Source organism: Lithobates pipiens, unplaced genomic scaffold, assembly GCF_037356315.1.
Source record: "Lithobates pipiens isolate NorthernLeopardFrog02 unplaced genomic scaffold, aLitPip1_a1.2 Scaffold_8, whole genome shotgun sequence".
Taxonomy (NCBI): Eukaryota; Metazoa; Chordata; class Amphibia; order Anura; family Ranidae; genus Lithobates; species Lithobates pipiens.
Genome location: NW_027507903.1, coordinates 278,093,961 through 278,116,458, shown reverse-complemented (window position 1 = coordinate 278,116,458; position 22,498 = coordinate 278,093,961). Strand labels below are relative to the sequence as shown.

General features: G+C 42.8%; 1 protein-coding gene across 2 annotated transcripts in view; it reads left to right on the top strand.

Moving 5' to 3' along the window:
- The window catches only part of CFAP54 (cilia and flagella associated protein 54), a 538,848-nt gene that overhangs the window by 153,653 nt on the left and 362,697 nt on the right, over window positions 1-22,498 (top strand). For both annotated transcript variants that reach the window (XM_077472059.1, XM_077472058.1), the window contains exons 16-17: window positions 16,636-16,700; window positions 21,503-21,628. In XM_077472059.1, coding sequence (XP_077328185.1) covers window positions 16,636-16,700; window positions 21,503-21,628 — 191 coding nt within the window. The remainder of the gene's footprint in view (window positions 1-16,635; window positions 16,701-21,502; window positions 21,629-22,498) is intronic.

The following is a 22,498-nucleotide window of genomic DNA, read 5'->3' as shown; positions in this document are numbered from 1 at the left end:
GTTCATTTATGACCTTTCCGTTTAACCCTGTGTTATCCAAACTCTGTTCAATGAAAAGTGTAAACTCACCACATAAACACTCTATATACAAAATAAAATTCCCCAATAAAGATCAGAACACGATGTTCACATTTGCATGGAAGCACAATTGAATGAATGCTGACTATTCAGAGAATTACCGTATTTATGTTTATTGAGGATTGTTTTTTTTTTATGTACTAACAGTTAAGCTTCATGCACACAATAAGAAAATTGGATGAAAAATACCACTTTTGGAGAATTCGTGCATATGAGAGTATCATTTTTTTTTTTTGGTGGGGGAGTGGATCTTGGGTGGGAGTTCCCACACTTTTTTCCCCAGGACTTGACCCCTGGGGACATCTAACCCCCTGGTTACCTATACATGCCAATCACCCCTGCAGGGGTAGTGGGAGCTGGTGAGTGGGGACCCTTGAGGGGGAGCACAAGAGTCACCTGATCTGCTGAGCACTGTGGTCACTTTGGATTCGTTGGCACTTTTTACAGCACTTTTGCACATTATTTATGTGGGATTATTGATTAGCATTAATTTGCTCCTATATATATAATTTTTTCACGAACATATATATTGACTTTTCACATTAAGTGTAATATACATACACACACACACATATATATATATATATATATATATATATATATATATATATATATTTTTTTTCGTTTTCTTTTTGTATATCTGTTATTATATACGGTATTCATTTCTTTTATTATTATTATTTTATTTTTTATGGTGTTGCAATTTACACTTGGGATGTAGGTATTTATTGGAATTGTAAGTTTAAGGCACTTATGGTTTTCACCACCTTTTGATGTGTTATATCTGTTACAGCATTGCTATTATTATGTCACATAAGAATATCTATTACTTCTGTATGTAAGCAAGGTGAGGGTGGTATACTGCTGTGGGTTATAGATTAATACCACCCCTCATCATATTAGGGTAGCGCCGCTCACCCCATCTTTCTTTTATAACTTCTACCTCTCCAAGACTTCCAGATTAGCTCCAGCCTCCCTAGACTCCCTAGCCTCCTTGACTTTCCCTGCTTCCCAAACCTGGGTAGCCATCCCGACCTTCCCAGTCCTAGGATACAGTTTTTTCTGCTCACAAAACATCTCCTGGCACTTCTCAAACTGACTCTTTGGGATTCCTGTGTCCTTTTTAAACCCATTTATATAGTGGCAGGGACTCTCACTGTCACAATACCTTAACCACTTCATTCCTGGTGTATAGTCAAATGACGTCCGCAGATGAGATTTCCCATCCTGGGTGGGTGTCATATGACGTCTTCCGCTTCCCGCCAGTAAAGGGAGCATGCGTGCCGTGTCACTGGGGAGCCGATGCGCATAGCCGGCGGCTGCAATGTCCGCCGGGCACCCGCGATCACTCCTGACAGGGCAGGAACATGGATCTGTGTGTGTAAACACACAAATCCACATTCTGAAAGGGCAGAGGAGACAGATTGTGTGTTCCTAGTATATAGGAACACCGATCGGTCTCCTCCCCAGTCAGTCCCATCCCCCACACAGTGAGGGAACACATTTAACCCCTTGGTCACCCCCTAGTGTTAACCCCTTCGTTGCCAGTGACATTTATACAGTAATCAGTGGCTATTTATAGCACTGATCGCTGTATAAATGTCAATGGCTTCAAAAAAATTGTCAAAAGTGTCTGATCTGTCCACCGCAATGTTGCAGTCCCAATAAATCGCCGCCATTACTAGTAAAAAAAAACAAAAATGATAAAAATGCCATAAACCAATAACCTTTTTTGTAGGCGCTATAACTGTTGCACAAACCAATCATTATATGCTTATTGCATTTATTTTTACCAAAAATATGTAGAAGAATACATATCGGCCTAAACTAAGGAAAAAATATTATTATTTTTTAAATTGAGGATATTTATTATAGCGCAAAAAGTAAAAACTGCAGAGGTGATCAGATACCACCAAAAGAAAGCTCTATTTGTATGAAAAAAATGTCAAAAGGAGTACAGTGTTGCATTACCATGCAATTGTCATTCAGGGTGCGACAGCGCTGAAAGCCAGAGGGGCCGGAAGAAGAAAGATAGACTTGCATAACCAGGCACGCCTCAACGTACGTTTCGAGTCCCGTCCTCAGGAGGCGTGCCTGGTTACTAAAATAGCTAGCGTAAATGGAGAATGTGGGCCAATTAAAAAATTGTAAAAAAATGCCTCCTGAGGACGGGACTCGAAACGTACGCTGAGGCATGCCTGGTTACGCAAGTCTATATTTCTTCTTCTGGCCCCTCTGGCTGTCAGCGCTGGAACGCACGCTGTAGCAGAATACAGATACAGAGGGTTTCTCCATTATTGTACGGACTCGTTGGCCCCAGTGCCGGGTGCTGGCACCATCAAAAGTAAGCGGCCATTTGGCATCTTGTTTTTATCATATGTTTTATTAAAATGGGATTACACTATGTTGCTGCCTGATTTCTTTGCATAAATACCCCGGCTGGCATATACTGGTGGAGAGGAGGTGCATAAACTCTGCATGGGACAATGCTTGGTTGAGTCACACTTGCAGTAAGCGCATTTGACCTTTTTCTAACCATTAGGCCGCGTACACACGCGGGGACTGTTCGCTCAACTTTGTCCGCTGAACAGTGTTTCGGCGGACAGTCCGCTCGTGTGTGGGCTTTCAGCGGACAGTTTCAGCGGACAGTCTGACGAACAAAGTTTTTCGGAAATTCCGAAAAACTGTCCGCTGAAACTTGGTTTGAGCGGACAGTCCGCCCGTGTGTAGGCTTGTTCGTCAAACTAAGTCTCGCGCATGCTCAGAAAGAATTTACACGCCGAAGGTTGCATTGCAGTGTATAGGACGTCGTTTTCTAGTCCCGTCGTACGTGCCGTTCACGTCATCGCGCACGGTTTCAGCGGACTGTTCGTTCGTCGTGTGTGGGCAAGTCCGTCCATGCTAATTTTGAGCGGACTGTCCGCTGAAACTGTTTGACGGACAAAGTTGAGCGAACAGTCCCCGCGTGTGTACGCGGCCTCAAGGTCAACACCTGCTGGTAAGGAGACATCCATACTTTGAGCAAATTTGGGTGTGTGTTACAGTTGGTGAAGGTGGTTTCATCTGCACAGTGGAAGTAATTTCTGCGCATGATCACAAACAACTCGGATTGAAACCTGCACAGAGGACATTCATATATATTTCTTTTCAGGATTGCACAGATTTTATGTACCTTATTGCATTTTTTCAGACTTTATTTATGATTGGACTTTTATGTTTAATAGCACTATTTTCACGTTGGTTTTTTTGTGTAGATGCGTTTGGTGATTATAGGTCAATTTTTTCATATCGTATTTTGTTTTAAAAAAAAATTTTTTGCATGCATACTTAGCCATAGTTCCAACAGCTTGGTATTATTAGTGTTCAATTTTCAGCACCCCTCATTGCACAATTTTTTTCACTGTCTCACCCTACTCTGCACATGCTCAGTTGCTTTCTATTTTCGGCGCTGTGCTGACATCAGAGCCACTAGAGGCTCACCACTTAAAGATTTACTGTTGCTGAAGAGAAAAGAAAAGCAGGAGAGGTGACAGGACAAACTCTGATGCCAGGGAGACACACAGGATTTTCTCTCCTTTCTTCTCATTGGCAGCCTGTGAACTTCAGCACTGTAAAATGACGGTCAGCCTTCCTTTCTAGCTAAGCCAAGACATACAATCAAGACTGGAAGTGTACATATTTTAATTACTGAAGGTGACATAGTTTTTTAGCCCAAGACAACCATGGTGCGATCCATAGTTACAGTGAAAGGTTAAACAGTCACCCAGGAATAAAAAGTGTGTAATTTACAACATTACCAGTTAAAAAGAGGTGCAAAGACAGAAAAGCTCTAATGCAGGCACCTTACAGTATCTAAGCTGTAATATGTAATATAGTGCATCTTTATAAGTCCTTATGTGGTGGTTTCATTTGTTTTCTTTCTTCCAGGCTTTTGTTCACTTTATGTCTACCTGGTGATTGTGCCCTAGGTTGACAACACTCAGTTATTGTACTTTATCTATTTAGAGGCAATGTTGTCACTCAAGCCTGTTTGTGCCTGACTTGGACTTCAGGATGCCTACCCCTCATCTAACATGGGAAAGGGTGTTCTATATTTCAAGAAAAATATCTGGGCATGGCTGATAACACTACACAGTACACATGAAGTTACAAGCTCTCTGGATTGCTTTTAGAATTAAAAAGCATTTACCAAACAAATATAACTCTTTCAGTGGTATATTTAACAGACTAAAAGGCATCAAATAAGAAAAGGTCCATTATTGGGGTTTACTTTAAAGCCAGGTACACATGGGCTGAATGTCAGGAGACATTATCTGGTTCAAAACAAAATGGCCGACATTCGGTCCATGTGTATGTTAGTCTGTTGGACATGCATGCTGGAAAACCAGCAGCCGAACGACTCCGGATTAGCACTCTCAGCCAATGTCAGAGAGGGCCATCCCCCTATCAGAACACATCAGCTCAGCAGGTGAGATTGCTGTACTAATGTCGGATGGTTAGTACAGCGTCTCCGACCGGAGCTGACAGTTTTGCTTTCGTTCATCTTGCTGGGTTGTAGGAAAGAAAACTTATAGTGTGTATCCACCTTAAGTTTGTGCACTGCCCGGGTAAAGAACAACTGAATGAATGCGAAGACTCAGACCAACAACATATTTTCATACGAAAGAAATCAAAATATATTATAAAATGGAATACATAACTGCTTTAGACATTGTAGACTCATACTTTGATGCATCTACCCAGCATATGTAGGTTGAGTAAGGTAAAGTACAATGAGTACACTTTTGTACCTGGATGGAAAGATTGATTTAATTAATAAAAATAGCACATTCATAACACTGACTAGGATTGTGTTTGTGAGCTCTGCTGAAAACACTGCCAAAGTGAATTTGAACTAGGGCCCTTTGACCATGGCGGAAATTAGTTTTCTGCTGCAAGGATATTCGTCAGACAACAGGAAAATTAACCCAGAGGGACACTTTGAACTTAGAGCCTGGAGAATCAGATTCTGGAGACCTTGTAAAATAAACCACTTAGCAGTGTAGCTAGAAGCTGAAATATATAATTGACCTGTGAGAAAAAAATGATATTTTATCCATGGTACTACAATTCCTGTAATCTGCGAATTAACCTCCCGATCAAAGGGCATGCTTGTATTCTTTAACCCTGGACAAATCTGTTTATAGTATTATTCATGTCCTATAATGTGAATAGTTGGAGGAATAAACAGATACAATTTTTTAAAGCAGCAAGATTATTTTCTAGATTAAATGAGTGTGTGCTTAGGTCAAAAAAATCATAATTCAGAATGCAGAACGTTTAAATTGACAGTGGGAGAAATTAGAGCTAAATACAATATACAGTTCGTGAAGTCTCAGAATTTTGTTCTTAGGTTGTCTTTGATGTGTATAAAACAACAATTTCCGCACTAAATTGTTAACCACTTGACCACTGGGCACTTAAACCCCCTTCCTAACCAGACCAATTTTCAGCTTTCAGTGCTCTCACATTTTGAATGACAACATCTGAATGATGTCTGTAGCTGCAGGAATCATTCAGATATCCCCACACAAAGTCAAGGACGTCATATGATGGCCGGCAGGTGGGAAGTGGTTAAAACGCTTTTTTTTTAAAAACAAAGTTGTCCATTTATACAATATTTCTAAAACTTAGCATGTACATACCAAAAATGACAGCCTGAAATAGATTATCCTACTCCTCCTGAGTACGGCGATACCACATGTGTGAGACTTCCACAGCCTGGCCACACACAGAGGCCGAGTACAGCCTGTATGGCTGAGCATAGCAGAGTATGGCTGAGCATGGCCGAGTATGGCTGAGCATGGCTGGGTATGGCTGAGCATGGCTGGGTATTGCAGAGTATGGCTGGGTATGGCAGAGTATGGCTGGATATCACAGAGTATTCCAGAGTATGGCTGGGTATTGCACAATATGCTAGGGTATTGCAGAGTATGGCAGGGTATGGCAGAGTATGGCAGGGTATTGTATAATATGGCAGGGTATTGTAGGCCATTTACCATGATCCGTGATGAGCCAGGTCCTCCGGATCCGGGGGTCACGGACGTTCTCGGGTGCACGCCCCAGGTGGCGCACGAGAATGGGATTCTGGGAGGAAGTCACTGTACGCCCTCCCAGAGTTATGCAACTGCCCTGTAGCTGCTATTCGGTGACAATAATCAGTCCATGGGATTTCCATATACATCCATATAAAAATAAATGTGATAAATTGTTGCAACATGGGTCCAAAGATAGTGAGCGACCGTACACCCAAGTGTGCCCTCCACTGTATTAGTACAAGATGTGCCCTTACCAGATAGCTAGATTCCACGTTATAGGAGTCTAGTCACACATGGAATCACAGATCATGAAGGATCCATCCACTGAAGGTGGAGAAGGATAGCGTCATAGCCACTGGTGCTGGTTGGTCACTCTTCACAAAAACTTTCCCCACTCAGCTCACCTCCCTTCCTGCTTGTAGTGTGCAGTAGCCGGCAGTAGCTATGGCTATATTCCTCCTCCGGGTCATATCACACTGCACTGAAGATGGGGGGGAATCTGATAGCTAGACCCAACGTTATAGGAGTTTAGTCACACATGGAATCACAGATCAGATATATGCAGTCAAGGGACCCCAGTAGGTATTAAAAAAAGGGGCAGCTTTGTAAAATGTTCATTAATTACGAGGGGCGTTCAAGTCAAACCAGGACTTTTGGGTTTATTTAAAAAAGTAATACATTTCAAGGTGTGGAAACTGCTTTTATTTTTCAACCTACTCCCATGCTACATTTATACACTTATCCCAGCGTTTAACTAATGCCTGGAAAGCTTCAGCATAGAAAGATTTTTCAGTAGGCCTGAATCATCCTAGGACAACAGCCTGCTTCACTTCACCATCAGTACTGAAATGATGGAGCTCCCACTGCTGTCAGTCAATATCGGTCAGCCAATGAGGAGAGAAAGGGGAGGAGCCAGGCTGCGGCTCTGTGTCTGAATGGACACAGGGAGCTGTGACCTGGCTTGGGTGCCCCCATAGCAAGCTGCTTGCTGTGGGGGCATTCAACAGGAGATAAAGGACAGGAGAGCCAAAGAGGGACCAGACAAGAGGAGGACCTGGGCTGCTCTGAGTAAATCCACTGCACAAGGCAGGCAAGTAAAACATGTAAGGCAGAAAGTTTTTTTTATCTTAATGCATTCTATGCATTAGGATAAAAAACCTTCTGTGTGTAGCAGCCTCCCCAGCACCTCCTAATTACCTACCTGAGCTCCTTCTCTCTCCATCGATGTCCACGATTCCCTCAGCCATCCAGTACACTCCTCCTGATTGGCTGAGACAGAGCAGTGGGGCTATTGGCTCTCACGGCTGTCAATCAAAATCAGTCTGCCAATCAGGGAAGAGAGGGGATAGGGCCAGGTCGGGGCTCCGTGTCTGAATGGATACATGGAGCTCTGACTCACCTTGGGTGACCCCTGTAGCAAGCTACTAGCTGAGGGGCACTCAAAGGAGGGAAGGACTACGAGCAGCAAAGATAGACCCAAGAAGAGGAGGATCCAGGCTGCTCTGTGCAAAACCAACTGCACAGAGGAGGTAAGTATAACATGTTTGTTATTTTAAAAAAAATAATAATTTGCCTTTACAATCACTTTAAACCCAAAAGCAAACATTCATTATAGTGCAACATAACATACAAATTATTAGATGTGATGGCTGCATTAGCTTTCTTTTTCAGACTTTTTTCTTTTATTTTCACCTGGTGATCCTGCCAGTAATTCTGTTGTTTTTCAACAGAAAAAGCTGCTCTGTAGATATATCAGAGAGTTGAGACAAACCAGATACCACTAACAGGGGGTGCTTACAGTACCGCCATTATTTTGTTTACAAATCTTGCACACTACAGTCATCACCTTGAACTATACAAACAAAAGAAACCACGAAAACAAACAAGAATAAAGTAACCAGATTTTGGCCTCAATTAAATATTGCCTAATATGTTCTGGCCAGGATCAGGCAATATAGGACTCTCCCAGATGCTAGAAATGTCATACTGTCTATTCTATGTTATTATACAATGGCTGGTGGTCTGTCCATCCAAACACCACTATTAAATATTTATGCCTAATGTGACTTTTTATTTGCATAAATTACATTTGTTAGTTTAAGGTTTCACATGGATACTTTGTGCTCCTTTGTGCTGAGATAAAAAATCCTTGGCACTTTATGGGACCTGGGGAGCCACATCAGCCAAGCACATCCAACAAAACAAGGAAATTACTATACATGGCCATGATTGCCATGTCTTGGCACTGACGTTTACTCACATGTGTGTGTGTATAGGGCTTCCCCTGAAATGCACCACTTTCATGCTTGTGGAGAAGCTCTGTGCGCGCATGCACAGGTAAATGCTAATGCAGAAGCCAATGGTGTTTAACTGAAAACGTCTGCTTACAGCCAGTTACTTAAAGTGTAGCTCCACTTTCATGGGGAAAAAAATTGCAAATAAAAACAAAAAACAATAAGGCGTAAACAATTGCAACACAAATCATATTGTAATTCAATGTCATTAAAAATTACCTTTCCTTTTCAATCTGCAGCACTGTAATTTTCTGTGAAATGCAACATGGCAACTGGTAGGCCTTCTGTACACACATGGTGTACAGTACATCCCCCAGAAATGCCTTTTCCTGCTTGTGTGATTGGCTTACAAGATACAAGTTGGATTTTGGGCATCCCCTGCAACAAAAATGGCATTTAGGTGAGATAATCCCAAAAGGACATCACGTCTGAAAGGAACTGGGCTTTGCCACTTTCCTCATTAGGACCCTGCAAGTGCAGTAACTGATTGATAATTAAACACTGAACGTGTTTAAAAATTGCTGCTCTAAACCCCTAATCCAAATTAAAATAATGAAATAAGTACAGCTGCTGACTAGGGATGAGCTTCGTGTTCGAGTCGAACGTACGTTCGACTCGAACATTGGTCGTTCGGGCGTTCGGCGAATTCCGAACGTTTGGGCCGTTCGCGGCAAAATTCGTGTGGCCCACAATGCACTGCGATGGCGCAGTGCATTGCTGGCTCATGATTGGCCAAGCATGCACTGTGACCCCGCATGCTTGGCCAATCGCAGCGCCAGCAGCGAGGAGAGCCATGATTGCCCACGGGCGTCCTGCCTGTGGCCAATCATAGCTCAGGCTGTGTAGTGCACGCCCCACACTATATAAGGCCGCCTTTGAGGCGGCCTCGTGTAGTGTGTTGGCATCTGAAGCAGTGGGTGTTCTGTGTACCTTCAACACAGTTACACACCAATCGTTTTTGGCTGATTTCCTATCTTGCTCTTGTGTAGTGGTTATTGTCTGTGCCCTGACAGCAGTATACACCACTATATTCACCTCACCTATATAGCTAGTGATCTATCTTTAATAATAGAGCTTGCAGTCAGTAGTGTTAGGAGATAGTGCGTGCTGTCTGCATGCTCTGTACCCAGTACATACCGCTATAATCCACCTACATAGCTGTTCTCTATTTGGGCCCAATTGTCATCTGCAGGAGTTATTGGAAGTTGTGTGTGCTTCCAGCACAGCACAGTATACATTTGTATATACCCCTTTAACTCTGCTGTTTTCTGGTTATTGCCTGCATGCCCTGAACGCAGTATACACCGTGATATTCACCTCACCTATATAGCTAGTGGTCCATCTTTAATAATAGAGCTTGCAGTCAGTAGTGTCAGGAGATAGTGCGTGCTGTCTGCGTGCTCTGTACCCAGTACATACCGCTATAATCCACCTACATAGCTGTTCTCTATTTGGGCCCAATTGTCATCTGCAGGAGTTATTGGAAGTTGTGTGTGCTTCCAGCACAGCACAGTATACATCTGTATATACCCCTTTATCTCTGCTGTTCTATAAAAAAGGCATCTGCAGGAGTTAGTGGGTGTTGTGTGCCTCCAGCACAATATAAACTACCCAACTACTGTTTTACCCAACTCCCTTCAGGCCATTACCATGTCTGGAAGGCCAGCAAGGAGAGGCAGACAGGCGCGAGCCGATAAAAGAGGGCAAGCAGGCTCTGTGTCTAGAGACAACAGTGCTGGTCATGGACGCGGTGCATTGTCATCAGCACGTGGCCATGGGACATGCTTGTCCTTCTTTTCTGCAGCTGGACATGTTGAACCGCAACATGCCAACGACTTGGTAGAGTGGATGACCAAGCCCTCTTCATCCTCCTCATCCTCTCTCACCCAGTCTCAGGGTAGTAGCAAAGCAGCTGCCAACACATCGTCTTCCCTCCTCTCAATGTCATCATCAGTGACTCCTTCCCTAGACCCACCACGTCCTCCTGAGGAGTCTCCTGAACTCTTTGAGCACAGTGTTGGGTACATACTCCAGGAGGATGCCCAGTGTTTGGTGGGCTCTGATGATGACACTCAGCTAGAGGAAGGCAGTAGCGTGAGCGCAGAGAGAGGGGATGCTCAAGAAGGACAGCAATCTGGCAGTCATGTTCCACAAGCTGCAGCATACTGCCAGGTTTGCTACAGCGATGAAGAGGGAGGGGATGATGAGGGCACTGACTCCACGTGGGTGCCTGGAAGGAGGGAGGAGGAGGAGGAGGAGGAGGAGGAGGCACATGTCCAACGAGGCAGGATGCCCTCCGTGGGTCAGCTTAGGGGCAGCACACCAACTGAATCACACCGCAGAGCTCCGCCTGCGCAGAGCGCTTCCTCTGCGCGTTATTCTAAAAGTTCTTTGGTGTGGGCCTTTTTTGAGACGAGTGCATCAGATCGCACCGCTGCTATTTGCAACATATGTCTCAAGCGTATCTCACGTGGCCAAAACATCAGCCGCTTGGGCACCACATGCTTGACCAGACATATGTTGACCTGCCATGCAGCTCGTTGGCAAGCGTACCTCAAAGACCCACACCAAAGAACAAAGCGGACGTCTCCTTGCTCCTCATCAGCTGGCATCTCCAACCCCACTAGACCTTCAGTCCTCTCTGAAACCTGCTCTGAGAGGAATGAAGGTGTAGAATTAGGTGTGTCACAGCCAAGTGCTTCCGGGAACTCTGCTAGTGGTACATCCACATCTGATTATAGCAGGCAAATGTCCCTGCCCCAGCTGCTGGACCGGCGGAAGAAGTTTACTCCCAGCCATCCACATGCCCAGTGGTTGAATGCTAGCTTGGCTAAATTGCTAGCACTTCAACTGCTGCCTTTTCAGTTGGTAGACTCGGCCCCCTTCCGTGAGTTTGTACAATGTGCGGTTCCTCAGTGGCAGGTCCCCAAACGCCACTTTTTCTCACGGAAGGCGATTCCGGCTCTCTACCGGCATGTGGAAGGCAATGTCCTTGCCTCGCTGGACAGGGCGGTCAGCGGTAAGGTGCATATTACCGCTGACTCATGGTCCAGCAGGCATGGACAGGGACGTTACCTGTCTTTCACGGCCCATTGGGTCACTCTTCTGGCTGCTGGGAAGGATGCAGGACAAGGTGCAGTAGTGTTGGAGGTTGTTCCGCCACCACGCCTCCAAAATGATACTATTGGTTGTGACACACCTCTCTCCTCCACCCCCTCCTCTTCTTCTTCCTCCATGGCCTCTTCCAGTGCTCTGTCCTCAGAACCAGCGGTGCTCCGTAGGCGTTCCAGGGGCTACGCAAGTACGCAGGCAAAACGATGCCATGCCGTGCTTGTGCTGGTTTGTTTGGGGGACAGGAGCCACACTGGGGCGGATGTTTTGTCAGCTCTGCAGGGGCAGGCCGAGAGGTGGTTGACGCCACGCCAGCTTAAGCCAGGAATGGTGGTTTGCGACAATGGCACCAACCTCCTCTCCGCCCTCCGACAGGGACAACTGACCCATGTGCCCTGTGTAGCTCACGTCCTTAACCTGGTGGTGCAGCGGTTCTTGGGCAGGTACCCCGGCTTACATGATGTCCTGAAGCAGGCCAGGAAAGTCTGTGTGCATTTCCGCCGATCATTTAATGCCTGTGCTCGGCTGGCTGAGCTCCAAAAGGAGTTGAACCTGCCCAAGAACCGCCTTATATGTGACATGCCCACCAGATGGAACTCAACATTGGCCATGCTGCAGCGGCTGCACACGCAGCAGAGGGCCATCAATGAGTACCTGTGCGACTACGGCACCAGGACAGGGTCAGGGGAGCTTGGTTTTTTTCTCACCACGCCAGTGGGGCATGATCAGGGATGCATGCACTGTCCTGTCACCGTTTGAGGAGGCCACAAGGATGGTGAGCAGTGACAGTGCATGCATCAGTGACACTGTACCTCTTGTCCACCTCTTGGAGCATACGCTGCATGGAATAATGGACAGGGCACTTGAGGCAGAACAGAGGCAGGAAGAGGAGGACTTCCTTGCCTCTCAAGGCCCCCTTTATCCAGACAGTGTTCCTGCTGTGCCACCCATCACACAGGAAGAGGGTGAGGAGGAGGAAGAGGAGGAGGAGGATGATTGTGTCAGCATGGAGGTGGAGGCTGGCACTCAGCATCAGCATCAGCAGCAGCAGTCTTATAGGGATGATTTACAGTCCCAAGAAACACGTGGACTTGTACGTGGCTGGGAGGAGGTAGCTGCGGATCATGTTGTCCTTAGTGACCCAGAGGACTCCGGACCGAATGCCTCAGCTAACCTACGCTGCATGGCCTCCCTGATCCTGCAAAGCCTGCGGAAGCATCCTCGTATTCTTCGGATCAAGGAGAGGGACCATTACTGGCTGGCCACTCTCCTTGATCCACGGTACAAGGGTAAGGTTGCCGACCTTATCTTGCCATCGCAGAGGGAGCAGAGGATGAGACATCTCCGGGAGGCCTTGCAGAAAGCTCTGTGCAACGCGTTCCCAGAGACTGGGAGGTCACAAACTCCTGGTCCTGGACAACGTGTTGCTGAGGCATCAGTCAGAAGGAGCGGTGGAGAAGGTGGCCGTCTGATGCTTTCAGACAATTTTTAGTCCGCAGCCCCAAGGTATGATTGGTTCCAGCACCCATCGCCAGCGTCTAATTTACATGGTGCAGGAATACCTAGGGGCAAGGTCAGACTTGGACACCTTTCCCACTGAAAATCCTCTGGCTTACTGGGTCTTGAGGATGGATCACTGGCCAGAGCTTGCACAGTATGCAATTGAGCTACTGGCCTGTCCTGCATCCAGCGTTCTTTCGGAACGCACCTTCAGTGCTGCTGGTGGCTTTGTTACCGATCACAGGGTGCGCCTGTCCACCGAATCAGTTGATCGACTGACCTTCATCAAGATGAATCAGTCTTGGATCACCCACAGCTACCAAGCACCTGAAGCTGATGTAACCGAATAATTTTTTTTGAAATACCACATCCCTTCAAGACTGCCTATGCTGATGCTGAGTGACTATCCTGTTATGTTGATTGTCTATCCTCTTCCTCCTCCGCTGATATGTTGGAAGAACATTTTTGGTTCTGGGTGATGCCAGCAGCCCAATTTTTCTGCCCCTGTTTAACAGGGGCGTTTAATTACAATTTTTGATGCAATGCTTTGCAGCAGGGCTAATTCCTGCAATAAAACTAGAGTATATGGCAGAGGTTGGAGTGTGGTGGCACCAGCACCAGTGCCTAAGGCCCAATTTTTCTGCCCCTGTTTAACAGGGGCGTTTAAGTACAATTTTTGATGCAATGCTTTGCAGCAGGGCTAATTCCTGCAATAAAAATCAGCAGAGCTTCCCCTCATTTCAGATCTACATCTTAGATTTAGAGTGACTGCACTTCCAATTGTACTTTCAGTGTACTTTCAAGTGCACTTGCAGTGCAAAGTGGATTTACCTTTCGTAAATAACCCCCAATAAATTTGACTAAAGTGGTATCCTTTGTGGCAGGTAGAAATGGAGTGAACACAATGGTGGCTGTGTGACACAATGGGTAACTGGGAATGAATGAGCATTCATCAAATGTAAAATAATGGATGGGTACTTCTTAGCGGATACGGTGGGCACACCTGTCATATGACAGTGGGCCAGTCAGGCGTATGTTCTGACCAAAAGTCAAACACTTATCCGTGCTCCCAATTGGAAGAGGGACGATATCAATGAAGACATCTCTCCAGAGGCAGGTATTGTGCCAATTGGTCAATCAGGATCCAGATAGTGTAATCGAATATCCAAGACTCAGGCGAATGAAATGTAAGCCAGACCTCCGGAGGAGATCAGTGGCCAAGTAAGTGACACAATGGAACGGTGTCACATGTAGACCATAAAAGAAGGAAAAAAGAAAAAAGGAGGCTTCATATGGTGCAGGTCATAAAAAAATTTGATAGATTTGAATCTTATAAAAAAAATTAAGGGAACATCAAATGACAGATGTTAGTATTAAAAGTGATCACAAAAATAGTAGAAGCAATGTGGGAAGCATGTATAGCAATCCCTACGCGTTTCAACCTAGTGGCCCCAGTTGAAGGTCATGCCCCAGTTGAATGCCACTAGGTTGAAACGCGTAGGGATTCCTATACATGCTTCCCACATTGCTTTTACTATTTTTGTGATCACTTTTAATGCTAACATCTGTCATTTGATGTTCTGTTAATTTTTTTTATAAGATTAAAATCTTTCAAATTTTTTATGACCTGCACCATATGGAGCCCCCTTTTTTCCTTCTTATATGGTCTAAATGTGACACCGTTCTATTGTGTCACTTACTTGCCTACTTATCTCCTCCTTTGGTCTGGCTTACATTTCATTTGCCTGAGTCTTGGATATTTGGTTACCTATCTGGATCCTGATTTACCAATTGGCTCAATACCTCCCTCTGGAGAGATGTCTTCATTGATATTGTCCCTCTTCCAATTGGGAGCATGGATAAATGTTTGACTTTCGGTCAGAACAAACGCCTGATTGGCCCACTGTTGTATGACAGGTGTGCCCACCGTGTCCGGTAAGAAGTAACCATCCATAATTTTACATTTGATGAATGCTCATTCATTCCCAATTTCCCATTGTGTCACACAGCCACCATTGTGTTCACTCCATTTCTACCATCTGCCACAGAGGATAACACTTTAGTCATATTAAGTGGACTTCCATTCACAAACTAAGACCCCTTTCATATTGGGGCGTTTTTTAGGCGTTTTTCAGGCGCTTTAGCGTTAAAAAAGCGCCTGTAAAGCGCTTGAAAGAAGCCTCATCTGCAGTCCCAATGTGAAAGCCCAAGTGCTTTAAGAGCCCTTTCACAATGTCAGTGCCTGAGAAACGCTTGTAAAGCGCCGCTTAAACTAGCAGCGCTTTACCAGCGTTTTTTGAGCGTTATTGGGGCGCTTTCAACCCCTGCTAGTGACCAAATAAAGGGTTAAAAGCGCCCACAAAACGCTGCTGCCAATAGCGCTTTTCAGGCGCTTTTCAGGCGTTTTACAGGCGTTTTACAGGCGTTTTACAGGCGCTTCCCATTGATTTCAATGGGAAGGGGCGCTTTAGGAGCGTTGTCTTCACCACTCCAAAAGCGCTGCAAATAAGCTTCTTGCAGGACTTTTTTTGACGCCCTGCCAGCGCAACGCCTCAGTGTGAAAGCACTCAGGCTTTTACTTTGGGATTGCAGTTGCAGCTTCTTTCAAGCGCTTTACAGCCGCTTTTTTTAACGCCAAAGCACCTGAAAAATGCCCCAGTGTGAAAGGGGTCTTATTGTTTTATTGTTTCATCAGTGTTTGGACTCTATTATATTTTAGCCAGCACACACGATTATTTTATTACTTCTGATTTTCAGTTATTTTATCACATTTGTTTATACTTTGAAACACATTTCACTATCATAGTGATCTTTATTCATAAGTGCTACACTTTTTTATCTTCAATTAAAAAAACACTCCCATCCACATTCACATTGCACATGGACACAGACAAATTTCTTCGAAATAACAAAAGGTAGGAATCTGCGACAAAGTTTGGTAAAATCCCTGTAATGTACATAGATCACCCAGAGGGGAATGTTTTTTTCTCAACAAAAGTGGAGTTACTTTTTAAATTGATAGCAGTACGTGACACATGTGGCTCCCCAGGTACCAGAAAGCGCTAGGCGTTTTATGCCTTAGCACAGAGGGGCTGGTAATGTCTTCAATTCTGGAAGATAACAGAAAATAAACTGCGCTTAATGTTACATACTAATAAAAATAATAGCAGTGTGCTTTTGAAATAACCAGTTCCCAACATGTTATAAATAAGCTTCTTTGTATTTTCAATTGGTGAAAATATTATAACTGATATTAAATCTTGAAGAATATTAAGGGTTTAAGAGATTTACCAGAGTGTGTATATATGCAGCATCATCATATAAATGGCTTTTTCTTACGTACCCTAAGTAGAACGGATAAATAAAATAACACGTTGTAGTATTATATTTTATCCTGAGGAATTATTTTTATGCTTTTTATTGTAATCATTTTAATTTGTTTTGTGAAACCAATATGCTTTATTTGCATTTTTTGTAGTTCAGTTTGATGTATTTTCTAACAAAAAAAAACAAGGATAAACAATGAAACACAATGCTATTGTTAATAGTAAGTATATCTGTTCCTTCCTTTTCAGACAAGTCAAATGAAAAAATGAACATGGACTTGAGTAATCAAAGAAATAGACCTGGTTTTATTAAGGTGGGCAGAGTATTTTTCTTCTTCAATGTTTTTATTGATTTTTTGAAGTTACAAATAACAATTGCATAAAGGCACTTGGGTGACTAAATGTACAGAAAATGTTACAAGGGTACATTCCTGTGCGTATACAAGTCAGCATAATAAAGCGGGATTATGAGTTTTAGTAAATCTGGTTTCTAAAGCTTGTAAAAGGTTGTTCCAACATGAAGCAAGGTCAATAAAGACATGGATGAGCGAGTTTGGGGTGGACAAACTTGACTGGTCTTCACAACCCGATAGAACACCTTTGGGATGAATTAGAGCGGAGACTGCGAGCCAGGCCTTCTTGTCCAACATCAGTGCCTGACCTCACAAATGAGCTTGTGGAAGAATGGTCAAACATTCCCATAGACACCCTCCTAAACCTTGTGGACATCCTTCCCAGAGGAGTTGTTATAGCTGCAAAGGGTGGGCCAACTCAATATTGAACCCTACAGGTTGGGATTAAATTCATGTGCGTGTAAAGGCAGGTGTCCCAATACTTTTGGCAGTATAGTGTATGTGAAGATTGATGTGTGTGCTTATTAGACATCTAATTCATAAGCATTAATGTATAGAAAAAAATTTGCACAGGTTTCTCGAGCTGTCATCTTAATTTTCTTAAGCACCTTCAGCACCATCTAGTGGCAATAATGCAGTATTTTTTCTATTTCAGGAAAAAACACTGCAATATTGCCACTAGATGGCACTGACAATCCTAGGAAATAAACCTATTTGAGCAATTACAGTGAATCATCTTTGAGCTTGTGTACATGACTGACATATTCGCACAGGATTTTATTTTAATACGTAGACCCCATAATGAAAACAGAATGATGCCTGATTATATCTCTTCAAAGATCTATGAACATATCAAACCCATAGTCCCATTGAAAGCTGCGGCAGCATAGATTTTACTAGACGCTACATAGGTTGAGGTTATAAATCAGGAAAATGTATTGGGATGGTATATGGCTGGAATAGTCTGGAATAAAATATATTTTACAGAGGATTTTCTAGCAGCGGTTGGTATCAATTGATTTCATTTCGCTGTCTGACACAAAGATAGGTGTGCTATATACTCGCTGCAATTAAGTATATGTAAAAATAAGACACAGAGCACGTATAGTATATAAAGACACTACTATTATATTTTAAGATCAATTTAAAAACAAAATTGATACAAAAAATCCACCCATGGACCATTGCACCATGTTATATACAGTATTTAAATGATCAGATTATTGTAAAAACACGTTGCTGTATATTTGCCAGTCTGCCAGGCAGCTTTAATCCTACTGTTTTGAATGTTCTAAAATATATAATCTATGTATACTGTAGGCATGTATCTATAAAAGTGAAATAGTAGTCACCCCCTAAATACCTCCAATTCGAGTCACTACTAAAAAGTTAGAAAATGATAGAGACTGCCATTGCTTTTGTAGAAATTCTAGTGGTTTGGCTGTTACACTGAACCACAAATTTAATTGAACCCTTGGGAAGTATCACACCAAAACTAAAATACCTGTTGCAGAGAGTGAACAAAATTTGACGTGCAGACTAATGGGAAAATCAGTAAGCCAATAACACAAAAAAGGAAATTACTTTTTCTGGCTTGTTCTGTACAGAACGCCTCTACTTTGCCATATTGGACTGAGATTTACAGAGAATTACAGTGGCTGCAGATTAAAAAGGAAATGTAATTTATAATAACATTAAATGACAACAGGGCTTGTGTAGAAATTGTACTTTATATGCTACAGTATGTGTTTTTTTTTTCTTTATTTTATTGAATTTTTACTACGAAGGTGGATTTTCCCTTTACAGACAATGCAGCAAAGGTGGTTATATTCTTCATCTGTTTCTCTGGTTTCTTTAGCACCAGGCCTTCCAATCTGAGCCAAGGTTCTTTTTTGCCTCTTGGTAGAAACAGTCCTGTTCCTAGAAAAAAGTATCAGGTTAACATTACACATTGGGAGGGGAAGGGAGGGGAAGGGAGGGAGACAGCGCAACTACTGTGGTGTAGTAAGTTTCAAGAAGGTTTAATTACAAAGAAAATTTGAAAATGGATACTCCCAAAATGTATAAAAGCCACACACACATATATATATATATATATATATATATATATATATATATATATATATATATATATATATATATATATGTATATATATGGAAGTCCACAGGAGAGTGATATGCAGCGTACACAGGATCGAAATTTCCATCAACAAATGTTCGATGTGAGCTTGTTGTCAGAAATTTGGACTGTGTGTAGACTCCATTGGACATTTTTTGTCAGAATTTCCGACCAACGAAATTTGAGAGCTGGTTCTCAAATTTTCCAACAACAAAATCCGTTGTCGTAAATGCCGATTGTGTGTGTACACAATTACGACGCACAAACTTTCACGCATGCTCGGAATCAAGCAGAAGAGCTGCACTGGCTATTGAACTTCCTTCTTCTAGTCCCGTTGTACGCATTGTACTTCACCATGTTCTTGACGTTCGTAATTTCCGTCAACATTTGTCCAACCATGTGTATGCAAGACAAGTTTCAGCCAACATCCGTCGGAAATAAATCCACAGTTTGGTTGTCCGAAATTCCGATCATCTGTACGCGGCATAAGCCTGTCGTGGAGGCACAGTGCTGTGGCTTCCTGGCAGAGCCATTTCCCCATTAACAGCCAGTGACACAGAGATCCAGACTTTGTGCCTGTAGCAGCTTATCATCCATCCATCCAGCTGCACCCTTTTAGGACTGTGCCTCCACCACAGGCTTATCCTGTGGACCTCCATATATATGTGTGACTTTTATACTTTTGTCAGTAAGCACACTTAGGCCATCAGTTCCTTTTGTCTATCTAGAAGGGCCATCCACTCATAAAGCCCCCCCCCCCCCCCCCATTAATGGTCTGTATTGTCTTTGTTCATTTTATGGTTTATGTTTTAACGGCATCATTCACATTTCTCATGAGTGGTTGAGCGCTGATAGCCTAGCGCCATTCCTTGCATTGGGAAATAGTAATTTTTTATTTTTAGGTTGGTTAACATTACACATTGGCCCAACTTTTGATTTTATCACACTGGGGCAGCTAAAAGTGGTTGTAAACCCTCACATATAGCCAATGAAATGACTGGCCTCATGTGGTTCACAGAGATTTAACAAATCATCCTACATAAGTTGTACCTGATTGTCTGCAGTCTTCTCTTCTCTGCATCTGTTCAAAGTGCTGAATTTTTAAAGCTTGGCTGAGAGTTCATAAAGCAGTGGGCGGAGAGCTGAAATTACACTTTGCAGAGCTCAGTGAGGAGAGCTGTGAGAGCTGATTGGAGGGAAGGGTCCAATCATCACAGCACACAGGAACAGAGCTGAGGCTGCCAATCAGCTGGAGATCCAGATCCAGATTGCCAGAAGTGACTCATGCTGATAGCAGAGGAAGTAGGCAGCAGACAGAAATTATACTTAGGGGGTTATTTACTAAAGACAAATCCACTTTGCACTGAAAGTGCACTTGGCAGTAAAGTCGCTGTAGATCCGAGGGGGACATGCAAGGAAAAAAAAACAGCATTTTAGCTTGTACATGATTGAATAATAAAATCAGCAGAGCTTCCCCAAATTTCAGATCTACCCCCCTTAGATTTAGAGCGACTGCACTTCCAAGTACACTTTCTGTCCAAAGTGGAGTTGCCTTTTGTAAATAACCCCCATAATGCTCTGGATTGAGGCAAGTACACACTATAGAGAGATATGTATTGCTCATATTTCATATCTGAGGTTTACAACCACTTTAAGGGTTTCAATCCACTTTTGTGTAAAAAGTTTGGTGTTTTATACTCTTTTTTTTTTTTGGCTAACTTAAAGTGGAACCTCACTCAAAAAGTTAAGTACCACTGGTTTGCTCCCTCCCCTCAGCCTGTAAATGAGTTACAGGTTTTTTGTTCCAATTTATATCATTGCCCGCAATCCTCAGCTAGGAAAGGATGATGCCACTTGCCCAGCCTCCTCCACTCCTGCAGCCACCAGGGACACATCACATGTCCCAGGAGGCTGCGTGACCATTCACAGAGAACAGCCGGCTCCCATACCCAAGATGACGGCACTGGGGACCCACAGAGGTAAGAAGATACACCTGGGGAAGATAGCGCTGGACTCCAGGAATTGATAAATACCTGAGTTCTAAAAGTAAACAGCTAGAATATTTGTAGCTGCTGATTTAAATAAAAACAAATTCCTCTTTAAGTTATTGAACTTGAAAGCTTTTGGAATAACTTAGATCCTTTTTCAGGCTTTATACAAATGTATAAATATGTGAAGTCGGAAGAAAGTAACTTATTATGAACGTAAGTTATTCAGAATGCTTGCATCTTTAACAACTTAAGTTAGCCAGTAAAAAGGTATCACTTACACTCCAAATTGCACGGATTAACTGGTGGGCAACATGGTACAATACTCTACCACTCCACTTATTTTGAAACATTCTTTCAAATCACACATTACTGGTAAAATCAATCTTATTGATACAAATACAATTCAGGTGAGCTGTCATAGAAAAATCTATTTGGATATTTACTTTGTCGTTGGTACAAACAGGTCCATGAGTCTTATGCATCAGACATGGAGGGCCGAAAAAGAAGGATTAATTGATCCCACAGGGATGTCTTTTGGAAATTAAAGCTTCAGGATTGTCTATTATGTTCTGATAAAGTAGCATTGTAAACTAAGTGTGGCAAACATCTTTTAAAAGCAATTATCACCTAAATATGTTTTACTATTGCTCTAGAAAACACCAGTTACGCAGCTGATCTTTGCATATGAAACCCTAGACAAGGCAATAAAAGGATTGTCAATTTCACGTTCAAAAGGCTCTGTAACAAGTGGAGAAGTGGTGGACCACTATATCACAAGGGTTAGTATACAGACTTTTTGTATATGAATTTGTTCACTATGAAGCATAGTGTTGGATCACAGGAATATAAATTGCTTTAAATAATGTGTAGCTGTTGCTCATAGAAAGGAAGCACATTCCAGATGCTTCTTTGTCAGTGCAGATTACAATGTTACGTTGTAAAACAAGCATGCAGTTGGGGATATGGAAACAGCCCACTCATTTCTTTACTCTTTTTTTGTAACTCTTTATTCAAATCAGAAACCTCTTACAATCCACAAAGAGTAACTGAACAATGGATAGTAGGGAGAAAGAAGTAATCCGAGCGTTACTATATCTTTTTTCACTCTTTTTAAATAAAATGTATTGAATGCATATGAGAGTGAGTGTCTATCTTGGTTAAAGAGCCAGTCCAAATCCTTACTTGGATAAATAGAACAATAAGAACCATTTATATGGATACATTTTCAAAATGTGTCACAGATGTGGGCACACAAGGCCATTAATGCACCTGGAAGATTGATATCTCTATTTGAATTTCTTGAATTAAAACCTAGGTGTAGTAAAATGTGTTAAATATTATTCGGTGTATAGTGTCACCAAATTTATATAAAAAAAATAAGGAAATCGGCTCAGAACATCTTCATGGTTCTCCACAAAACACTTGAAAACATTGACCAAGCATCATCCATTGTGGCCAGTTAGAAGAGACAATTTCTTGTGTTTGAAAAAAAATGCTTTTGTGTTAATCTCTGTATTTGGATCCACACAAATGTGCAAACAGATTTGCCATACCTAAGTATAGTGTGAAGTCCATTTTGAAGGTGACCTAAGCCGATTTTTTTTTTTGTTCAACTGATTGAATGCAATTTTTTTTATTTTTGTATAATG